The sequence below is a fragment of the Peromyscus californicus genome, unplaced genomic scaffold (assembly GCF_007827085.1).
Source record: "Peromyscus californicus insignis strain IS unplaced genomic scaffold, ASM782708v3 Scaffold_20__1_contigs__length_68692818, whole genome shotgun sequence".
Classification (NCBI taxonomy): domain Eukaryota; kingdom Metazoa; phylum Chordata; class Mammalia; order Rodentia; family Cricetidae; genus Peromyscus; species Peromyscus californicus.
This window is the reverse complement of record NW_026294503.1, coordinates 50120716-50132961: the sequence shown is the minus strand read 5'-3', so window position 1 is coordinate 50132961 and position 12246 is coordinate 50120716. Positions and strand designations below refer to the sequence as shown.

At 39.6% G+C, this 12246-nt stretch overlaps 1 protein-coding gene across 2 annotated transcripts in view; it reads right to left on the bottom strand.

Moving 5' to 3' along the window:
* Atxn10 (ataxin 10) overlaps positions 1–12246 on the bottom strand; it is a 143127-nt gene that overhangs the window by 81829 nt on the left and 49052 nt on the right. For both annotated transcript variants that reach the window (XM_052748554.1, XM_052748553.1), the window contains 2 exons: positions 7461–7626; positions 1245–1353 (listed from right to left, as the gene is read on the bottom strand). In XM_052748554.1, coding sequence (XP_052604514.1) covers positions 1245–1353; positions 7461–7626 — 275 coding nt within the window. The remainder of the gene's footprint in view (positions 1–1244; positions 1354–7460; positions 7627–12246) is intronic.

Below are 12246 nucleotides of genomic sequence, written 5' to 3'. Positions count from 1 at the left end.
TGCATTAAATTTTTTTAAGTCCCAGTTTGAAGAAGGTTGACCATAACAATTAGCCTCACTCAATTTATATTTATCCACAAAGGAAAGTTAACTAAAATTTTGCAATTCCTTTCTTATAAAATGATTTTCAATTCTAATTTATTTATACAAAATCTAATGTGATAGCTAGTCAGGTAAGTGTAAATCACGGAGGTTTTGGTAATGACTTACAGCTTTCTCAATGGCCAATAATCAACCTCAGCCATGGACTGCCATTAGCTATAATCACAGGAAATAATACTGCTATATTCTATGAAAAGCCCCAAGCAGCCTATGAAAACTGACAATCTTCCAGGAGCTATACATTTTCCCATATTATTCCATTTAACCCTCTGAACAAACCTACTAAATGCAGGCATTACTTTCACAATTTTACATGAAGTAATCAGACTCAGAGAAGTAGTCACTTGGCAGAGATAGGATGGCAACCCACATTGGTCCTAGCTTCATAATAATTACCAGTTTGGTTATTTATTCTGATCATCATTAAAAGTACTGATTTAACATAGAACTCTGGGATGAAATTCTATGTACCTTCTACAGAGCACTGGTAGTTAAACTACACTTGTAGATACAAAGACATCTTTCTTCTAAATTGACATCTAGAAAAAGCACCTGATTTTTTTTTTTTTTTTAAAGGAAAACATTGAATAGTGACAAGCAAAACCTAGGGCTGGGTATCTATATGAACGGAGGCTCTACTGGACTTGATTTGCAAACAGCTTTTGAGTAGACAGTAATGTTTCAAATACTGGCTTCCTAATTATTAATTGTTAATCTTCTTGTTACAAGATTAAATCTGTAAGGTGAGTGAAACACTATTCTTTGTTCTTGGAAGTATAATTGGGGAAAATATATTACCAGATTTTATAAATGAAATTTATGGTACAATAAAACTTACAAAAATCACCCTTCTTATGATTTGCAAATCCCCATCATCAGTCTCATCAAACACATTCCCATGAGGTGGCACTGTAGGTATTCACAGAGGGGCCTGATCAGTCACATGCTACTAAGTAGGACCCAAGAAGGGAAGGAACAACAGTGCAGCCTCAGCTTAAGCAACCCCACAATTCCAGTCAAGGAAAAAGTTTCAAAGACTCTCAAGTGAAAACGCCCAAACTAAGGGTTTGTGTTTGAATTTATAGTCTAGAGCATGTCAAAGATTTCCTAACTAAAAATACTGTGTCTGCTATTTCACTCACCAATCACTCGCTCCATCAGCCCAGGAAAAACTTGTAGGTAGCCGAGAAGCTCAGTATTGGATGTCATTTCACACAAGACGTCCAGAAGCCGAATGGTAGCCAGTGCTTCCTAAAAAGATAAGGAAACCTCCTTGCTAGAAATCAGAATTTTAACTTTGATTGTTATAGATAACGATGAGAGAATGAAATGCTGTAACAAATACTATGTGCCACATCTGCAGAGAGAAACAGTGTTTAAATATTCTTGAATGATCACTAACAGCTGCATCAAGAGGACAAGATTCTGTGTCATTACGTGTCTTCCTGGAGCAGTGTAGAAAAGCTCTTATTGAAGCAAAAACACCTTCCACAGTGGGATAAGTGTTCAAAAAGTACAAGTTACACATAACACTTATGCAAATACTTTTTAAAGCATTCTCAGTATGAAAGTTCCACTTCAAAGATGCAAAAATTCCATGAAGCACATTAACTTCTTGTCCACAAAAGTTCTGTAATGTCTTGTGATCTAAAAAGACACTAGCTTCAAGAATTTATATTATTTCTGGGTAAATCTAAGCCTGTATACAATGTATTGGTAGGGTGGAAAAGACAGTACTATTTGAAAATGCTAGCTCACAGCTACTAAATAGTTTATATGAAACAGAAGACACAACCAGGAAACCACCAAGGGCCAACTCTATGGCATCCCAATATTCCAATATATTTTTCAAAGACATAATTTTTACAGATTTTAAACTACACCTTTTCAAGTATACATTATTTGACAAAACATAGTAGCACCTATAAATTTAGGACATGAAGATAAAATTCTTCAAAGAAAAAATCTTTTTGATAATACTATTCTTTATAGTCTTTAGAAAAATTTAAGGAAAATCTTTAATATAGCTTTCTACAAGTCTCAAAACAGTATCAGGAAATAGCACACTTTAATGCCTTGGGTCTTTATTTCAAAGCTTCCGCTTGCTAATACAGAGCTAATAGGGACATAAAAAGATTAGACTCTAAGTCTGAAGTCAGTACCAGGGCAAAGACATCAGCTCAGCAGTGCTTCAGCACTCTCCTCTGTTAGGTGGTGACAGCCCAGACTGTCTCCTCTATGTAACAAGTCTATCAGAAAAACAGCAGGCTGATTCTGCACAGTGCACGATGCTTTTATTCTGTTTTTTTTTAATTTGTTTTATGTAGACATAAAATTTATTAAAACCCTATACAAATAATGCTATACTGAACACTCTTGTATAAATATCTGCAGTTTTGAATAAGTAAATATGGGTTTATAAATTCTTAAAAATCCAATTGCTGGGTCAAGAGTATGCACATTAAAAGTAGTTTAGCACTATTTTGAATGGTGCACCAACCCACTAGAAGACTGTTACAACACTTTGCATTTTTTTAAAGCTATATTTTATTTTTAATTATCTGCGTGTGTTTGAGTGTGAGTTTGTGCATATGAGAGTGGGTTCCCAGGGAGGCCGGAAGAGGTCTTTCTCACTGGCCTGGAGCTCCCTCATTAGTGGAGCCGTTAGGGACCACCAGCTCCAGGGCTTTCCTGTTCCAGCCTCCTCAACGTGGGAACTACCAGAGTACACCAGCCCACCTGGCTTTTCACGTGCGTCCTGGGGATCAAACTCAGGTCCCAAGCTTATGTGCAAGCACTTCACTGCCTGGACTATCGCCACAGCCGCATCTCACTTAGTTTTAAGACAGTAAATGTTCAATCGTTAACTATATACATACATATATGTATCTGTGTGGTGTGGGTGTGTATAGGTGACCAGAGGCCAGAAGCATTGAGTTAAGAGGCAGTTGTGAGCTACCCAGTATGTGTGCTGGGAACTAAATAGGTCCTCTGAAAAAGCAGTACAGGCTATAACCACTGAGCAATCTTTACAGCCCTTAAGAGAGTAATTCTTAAGTGATATACCAAAGTAATGTTGGCTTTATTATTTATTGATTGATTGGTTAATTTTTGTTTTTCAAGACAGGGTTTCTCTGTGGAGTCCTGGCTATCGTAGAACTCACTCTGTAGACCAGGCTGGCCTCGAACTCAAAGCTATCTGCCTGCCTCTGCCTCCTGAGTGCTGGGATTAAAGGCCTGTGTTGTCATCACCATCCTGCTAATTTTTTTTTAATAAAAGGAATTTAATAAGTAATATGGAGAATATGTTAGGTGGGATTAAACTGACTTCCTTTCAGTCAGTAACACAGAGTCTAGGAAAAAAAAAAAACACTATGTCTAAATAGTAAAACCTTATTCAACTTTTGAAAAACTATGTAGTAGGGCCAGTGAGAGGGCTAGGCAGATAAAGGTGCTTGCATCCAAACCTCAAACCCTGAAATCAACATGTTGGAAGGAGAGAATCTGTAGTTGGTTTTTTTGTTTTGTTTTGTTTTGTTGTTTTTAACTCTTTGGGAGCCCACCACCAGCTCCCAAATAAATACATGGAAATTTATTCTTACTTATGAATGCTCGGCCTTAGCTTGGCTTGTTTCTAGTCAGCTTTTCTTAAATTATCCTGTTTCTCTTTAACCATGTTTTGCCTCTGGGCTTTTGACCTTTCTTTATTCTATACATCTTTCTTTCCTTCTTACTCTGTGGCTGGCTGGGTGGCTGGCTCCTGGTGCCCTCCTCGCTTCCTTTTCTTGATCTTTGCTCTTCTCCTTGAGCCTAGATGTCTCCTGTTTATTCTCTCTGCCTGGCAGCCCGGCCTATTTCTCTCTCCTGCCTTGCTATTGGCCATTCAGCTCTTTATTAGACCAATCAGGTGTTTTAGACAGACAAAGTAATACAGCTTCACAGAGTTAAACAAATGCAATATAAAAGAATGCAACACATCTTTGAATCATTAAACAAATATTCCACAACATAAACAAATGAAACACATCTTAAACTAATATTCCACAACAAGAATCTATTCCCCCAAGTTGTCCTGTGACCTCCACACTTATGCAGTCACACACACACACACACACACACCATACCTCACAACACCAAGTAAATTAATAGGTAAGTGATTAGCCTGGTGTAGGTGGTGCGGTGGTGCACGCCTTTAATCGCAGTACTTAGAGGCAGAGGCAGGTGGATCTCTGTTGAGTTTTTTCGAGGCTAGCATGATCTACAAGGCAAGTTCTAGGATAGCTGGGGCTACACAGAGAAACCCTGTCTTAAATAGCAGACATTCAGAGGTCAGCATCAACCAATTCCAGAATACAACTTGAGAATATGGTATATTGAAATATTAGCTCAAGGGTCTTCTTCAAGTCTAGTGTAGCTTTGTATCCCCATTTCTATCTCAAAGTATTATACATGCAAATTAGTATATTTCCTCCTCCCTTATAGAAACTATCTGAAGGAAAAATATATTTTTCTACATAAAAAATTAGAGGCCGAGGATAAGGCACAGTGGATGAGAGCACATGCATTGCAAGCATGAGTACCTAAGTACCCACATAAATAAACTGTATGTGCCTATAACCCCAGCACTGGGGAGGAGGGACAGGGGGGTCCAGAGAGATCTGTGGCTGGCCAGCCAAGCCAAAGAGACAAGCTACCTGTTCAATAAGAGACCCTGTTTAAGATAGTAAAGTGGAAGGCAATAAAGGAAGACACCTGACATCCTGCTCTAGCTTCTTCATGCACATCCATGAACATGCACACCTGCACAACCCCATGCATGCAACACACACACACACACACACACACACACACACACACACACACACACACACACACACCACAAACAGCACAGGTATATCTTACTATAATACTAAAACTTTCAAACACAATTCTTGTGAACAATTTAAAGTCAGCTGTGATTTAACAAATATTGAAGTTTTTTTACTGTTTCCTAGAAAATTACTTTTTTATATTATATTTATTATATATTACACATATAATCATGTATTATACATATATAATATATGTTTAAATGATTATATTTGTGATTATATATTATATAAATTAAGCAACTTATATATGTTATGTATTTTGTAATATATAACAATATGATATGTGTAATATATCATTAGAGTGAGTATGTATGTATGTATGTATGTATGTATGTATGTATGTATGTATGTATGTATGTTGCTTTTCTCATGTCTGGGACAAAACACCTAGCAAGAAAGAAGAGGTATATGCTGACTCACACTTTGAGGGTTTGCTCTATCATGAGCTGCAAAGTGTTGACAAAAGCAGTTGCAGCAGCAAGAACATGAATGAGGCAGTTGGTCCTCAGTCAGGAAGCAGAGAGAGATAAAGGCTAGTGCTCATGCATCAACCTTTGTGTTCAGTCTGGGACCCCAGCTCATGGACTTATGCCACTGCTTTTTAAAGCGCACCTCACTGCTCCCCCTGCTGGGAACAAAAGCAACTATCTCCAGAAAGGCAAACCAATGCTGAGACTTCTTCCTTTCTCTCCCAGGAAGACAACTGCTGTGGATGTGAGGGCAAGGAAAGGCAACCACCAAGGGGCCTTGAACCCAAGCACAAACAGGGCAGTGTGCTCTCACAGCCAAACATCACAAACACGACTTCAATTATACCAGAACTCAAGAATTTCCCATGATCACTCACTCTCCAGGGTGTACTAGGATCTATTTTCTGCTTCTCTGCACACCTTTTCATGCTGTTTGGGTGTCCATTCTGGAGTCCAAGCTCTCCCACCTTGTCTCAAGCTACTGCCAACAGCATTCTAGCATCAACCACTCCTATCTTGATCAGTCTTACCAGGACACAAATGATCTATTATCTTTTTTAAAAATATATTTAAAATCTACTTCACTGAGATACAGTTTATATGCAATACACACCTTTAAGTGTACAAAACAGGGTTTGTCAAAGTACACAGCTATGAATAACATTTCAAAAAGTTTCCTTGTGTCCCTGTGGAATTACTCTCAGCTGTGACTTAAGCCCCAGCTAACCTGACCTGTTCTGTCATTATCCACGAGTCTAACCTACTACTGAATCTCACAGAAATGGCATTCTAGTCTAGCTTAGTTCACCTGCTCACATGCTACTTTGGGATCGCCTTTCATGCTGTTCCAGAAGTGCTCTTATTTTGCTACTGAGCAGTTCCCAAAGAGAACAATTCTGACTTTAACTCAGAGAGAAGGGCAAAGAAATAGGTACAAGTAGAGGTTTATCCAGCAAAAAGGTAGGGATAGAATTACTGCCAACTAGCTTCAGCAGCCTTTAGTAAAGAAAGGGTTAGTAAAGGAGAATGTGAGGCAGTTAACCAGGAAGGGTGGGGTTGGGAAGCACCTACCCTGAGTAGGAGAAATACTTTCTTAACAACAGCTCAGAAACCTTTATTAAAAGGTTGTTGTTTTAAGATTTTATTTTATTTTAAAAGATCTATTTTTGTTTTATATGTATGAGGATTTCACCAGCCTATATGTATACCACATGTATGCCTGGTGCCCTCAGAGGCCAAAAGAGAGTATTAAATCTCCTAGAACTGGAGTTACAGATAGATGGTTGTGAACTGCCAGGTGAGTGTTGGGAACCTAACTCAGGTCCTTTGCAAGAGCAGCAAGAGAAAATGGACATGTACAGAGTTGGACTACAACGCTGTTTACAATGAGTAGAAGGAGAAACCATCTACATGTCTAACTACAGGGATGACCATACTCATCCTGAATATGTGTGAAGTACCCACTATGTTTATAGTACTATGATCATGGCCACACTTCTGTCAAGTGGAGCTGACAAGTAAATGGTATAAAAATCCATCTACGCGTCTTTAACACATGTCTGTGGATCTATGCTTAGCTAAAAGTACCAACGAGAATTACTTTTCAAGCCACTAACCTGTACTGGAAAAAACAAGGGCATGGTTTCCCCTTATCCCCTTATGTTTCTAAGTTCTCTAGTAAAACCACCTCTCACTCAGGGAGTATACTTATACCTTCCAAGTGGGGTTGGAGAGATGGGTCATCAATGAAGAGCTATCCCAGAGGACCCAAGTTCAGTTCCCATCACTCACATGAGGCGGCCTACAATCACCTGTAATTCTAGCTCCAGGGGATCTGTCACCTTCTTTTGGCCTCCATAGGCAACCACACATATGTGGCACATATTCACACAAAACACACACATAAATAAGAACAAATCTTTAAAACCTTTTAAGAAAGAAACCTCATAGAGGACTTGACTGAACTCGAAAACCAGTCTGTTCTCCCTCTCCAGGCCTATGAGATCTGTCTCCTTACCTGATCTTCGGTGTTAGGCTCCGAGGTCAACTTTAGCACATTCCTACACTGATCCACAAATGAGTTTGCAATCAACTCGGCATGGCGCAAAAATATAGAGATGTCATCCTTTGTCAGTTGCTCGTCACCCACTAGCTTGGCTATCATAATGTCTAACAGTGTAACCCTGTAAAACAAAAGAGTTCTGCATGAGTATGTAGCATTTATGCTGTGTGATACCAAGTGTTTTTTTTTTTTTTTTTAATTTTTTTTTTTAGAGAAAGAGTTTCTCTGTGTAACATTCATGACTGTCCTGGAACTCACTCTGTAGACCAGGCTGTCTTTGAATTCACTGAGATCCACCTGCCCCTGTCTCCCAAATCCTGGGATTAAAGACGTGTGCCACCACCACCGACTTTTTTTCTTTTTTTTTTTTTTTTAAATGTTCATTATTGTTTTGCCATGGGTATCAGGTCCCCTGAAAGGGGAGTTACAAACAGTTGCGAGCTGTCATGTGGGTGCTGGGAATAAACAGTCAGTGTTCTTAACCGCTGAGCCATCTCTCCAGCCCCATTTTAAAATTGTTTAACTTTATTTTAATATCTAGCTAGGAAAAACTTTTATTAATAAAGCTAATTATCAATTACCTTTTTTTGAAAAAATGTTTAGTTTCTTCTATGTGACTTACTAGCAGCAAAAACTGTCCAATACACTTTTTATATCCATAACTTTTAAATGTTGAAATAATTCAACATTTCAGAAAGGTTGCAAATTTAAGCTTTACAAATACATTCACAATATAATAGTAGCAAAAGTAAAGTAGCTAACATTTATTCACTACTTAACACCAATCTACGCACATTACACATATTAGCTAATTTAACCCTTACAAATTTCCACAGAACAAGTACTATCATTAGTTTTACATTAAAGATGTCAATCTAGAGTAATAGCAAACATCTGTAATCCATCAGGCACCCACTCTCTGTACACAAACATCATACATGCACATGCCTGTGTGCACATACATGTAAATGATTTTGTCTAAGTCACTAGCTGACATGACCATTTCTAATTCACTCATAACCAAATAGGTACATACTCTCTCTCTCTCAAAATTATGATTTCTGCATTTTTTTATGTAATGAACATGCAAAAGACTTAGGGAAATTTTCTATAGCAAAAAAAATACCTATTTAGTTATATTTAAAGCGACATGGGCTACAGTTGTTAAAGTCACATATATGCAACCATGAAAAGGTTTTGATAAGGACCAAGAATGAGGGTAAGAGGACCAAGAAGAGAAAAGAGTGTTTTATGAGTATTCTAGAGCAAGAAATAAAATATCTGTAATTCAAATTAAAAGACTGGCATCTCCAGTAAATTTTCAATTTAGATTTGAACTTCTCCAAAAGTGTCATTTGTTGAATACTATATGCTACAAAGGCCAAAAACTGTATTAACCCAGAACAGCAAGCTAACCAAGTAAAGGCAATAAATGCTGCTGACAAACTTCATCTGTACCTTAATAAGTTACACAAAAACAGAATCAGCAGGCTGGAGTAGCAGCTATCTCTGTAACCTCAGTAAGCATTGCACTACAGAGTCTCAGATCCCTAACCTGGAAAACACAACAATGCCCAAGTCACGGTGACTGAGGATCTGAGGACAGTGGTGGTACTACAGTTTGAATATGGAATATTCCCACACAATTCACATAGTGACGTATAGTACTGGCACTGCTGTCTAATGCATATAAGAGCACCTGCTATGAAAGCAAGAGAAGCTAAGCTTTAATTCCTAACACCTATGTAAACCTAGCCACGGCCTTGTATGCCTATAGCCCCAATGTTAAGGGGCAGAGACAAACAGATCTTGGAAGCCTGATGGCCAGCCAGCCTAGTCAAAAATCATGAACTTCATGTTCAGTGCAAGACCCTACCTATGAAGGAAGGAAGGAAGGAAGGAAGGAAGGAAGGAAGGAAGGAAGGAAGGAAGGAAGGAAGGAAGGAAGGAAGGAAGGAAGGAAGGAAGGAAGGAAGGAAGGAACTGAAAGAAGCTGGAAAGTAATAGAAGAAGACTCTCAACATCATCCCCTAGCCTCCATGTGCACACACATGCACAAGTGCACAGGCATGCTCTCACACGCTTGCACAAACACCATTCCACCACAATCTTAGTCCCTAGATGGTAATACTCTTTTAGGAGATGGGAGAATTTCAGGAGGTGGGCCTACCCGGAGGGAGTAGGTCAGTGAAGGTATGCCTTTGAAGGTTATACATGGTCTGCCACCCCTTCCTCCAGCCCATCAGGAAGTGAACCACTTTACTCCCCCACATGCTCCCAATCATGGTACAGTACCTCACAATGGCCCCGAAGCTAGACTACAGGCTCAAACCTCTAAAACCATGAGCCAGAACAAATCTTTCCTCCATCAAGCATTTGTCTTTGTATTTTCAGTGTTTAACCACTGCTTTCCAGAGATACACTGAGAAAACTCACAGCTTCCAAAAGAGGAGGGAGCTAAGGTGGTAGCACAGTACTAATGGTAGAAGCCATAAGCAGAAACAGCAATTCAGAGTTGAGCATGGTGGCACATACTTTGCAATCTTAGTCTCTAATGCCAGCTTTTGTGAGGCCAATGCAGTCTGAGACCAGCTGAGAAAATATAGTAACACAGGGGCATTCCCCTCACATTTACTGACTACTACCTATGCAAACACTAAGACCTTAATACATCATATTTAGGTAGTTATAATAACTCCATCAAGTGACTATTACTATCCCTTCACATAGATGAAACAGGGCTCTAAAAGGTTAAATGAGTGAGCCATCCAAATAGCAGCTGCCCTTTGTTCCTGTGCCACATGCACACATTAGAACCTGAGCACTGTACACACTGCCTCTACAGAGCAGCCTTTTCAGCCTGCTAACAATTACACGGGCTCAGCAAGAATGGGGACCAGAAAGTGCATAATATTGGCTCTCATTATTAGTGAATCATACCAAACAAACCAATTACATGTGTATTCAAATTTCCCTCAAAATAATCTGCTCCCAATAGACTGCCAGCTCCTAGGTAAAAGAGTCAAAACTCTAACAATTACAAGAATGCACACATGAAGAGAACACTTTCACACACGCAGTTATTGTCTATACCACACTAGGCAGGGAGTGTGCTCACTGTTCACCATCATGCCCCAGGAGCCACCAGCAGATACTTAGCACAGTACTTGTCTTATTCACCGATCCACAAACATATTTTAAAATGTGGACAGCCAACCAGATATTCTAATGCAGGGGACGGGGACACACTCTGACATCTCAAAGGGGTCTTCTATGTCTCTCTGTTGCTCTCAAGTGTGGTTCCTCATCTGACTCACAGAATTTGGGAACATTCTGAGTAACACACTGTCTCCTTGGTTCTCCCAAGGATTCTCCATGCACAGGAGAAAAATTTACTTGTCACACAAACCTGCTGATAAAAACTCTTACTTGTTGTAGTCCTACTAACCTGCCAAAGAACACTTCTGAACCAAGAATACACCCTATCTTCTTCAGAAAGAGGCAAAGGGCACCATGCTTCCACTTCACCCAGAACTCAAGACCCTCACAGCCCCTCCTCCCCAGCAAGGATCTCTCCACATTAGCATGGACACCAACAACAATATACACGACAGCCCTTCATTCAATGGCTGGAGTCTGTCACCCTGAGACTCGAGGACTTGGATTCCATAGCTCTGTGGGTACAGAGGGATTCCGACTACTAAGTCCTTCTCTCGGATTCACAGCATGAGCCTCAGAGCAGTTCATACTACATCTCCCTCTCACCAACGCAGCACAGTCCACACAAACAGGTTAACTCTGGTGCAGTCATCAGACAGACAGTAGATGACTATTGGGGCTATCTGGTGCAACAATGTGGTAGAGCATTTGCCAAACCATACATGAGACTCTGTATTTGACCCCTAGGACCATAAAGATAAATCATAAAAATGTATTGGTTGCAACAAAAACTTCTGTTGCCAAAACAAAGCCCAATCTTGTCCTTCCTACCCAGTGCTCTGACCCACTGTTCTCCTTTTTTTTTCTCAACCAAAATGAAATTTTTACTGTTTCGCAAACACATCCAAAAACTGCCTGCCACAGGCAGTCAGAAATCACTTACTGAAGTGATTCAAGTAACAACAATTTGCTTTTAGCCCTAATTGGGAATAAAAAAGTCTGTAGTTTTTCATCTGTAGAAAGCAGTATAACTTCCTACATTTAGGCCACATTTTAAGACTACATGGTTGCATATATTGAAAACATGTGTTAGTATAGATAAATTATAACCATGTTCATGTGTGCCATTCTGAGGGCATGAAAAACACAAGTACAAATCCTGGGCCAGAATACTTTTGATTGCTCTGTTTTGAACAACAAAGCTTAGGATAGCTGGCACTGTGTCTGGGGCTATACTGCCACTCAAGATACAAACTACCAGACACACCTTCACCTAAACCTAAGTCAGTGTGCAGACTTGATCACTCTTCATTCACTTCTGAAGCTAGCAGGCAATAACTGATCAAGATGTCTAAACCATGCTCTGTGTGCCATCAATGTCAGACACACTGACTATGGAACACTCAACTCAGGAGGAATGCAGCACATCAACAAAATCTGCCTGCTCTCTTCTTTAAAGGGACATAACCTGTGTGTCCTTGTCCTCTGTGCTATGGATGTTTGAAGGCTTGCATGTGTACACAGACTATCATCTACCGCCTGACTTCAGTGGTAAGAAGCATACTACTTGGATTACCCTTAC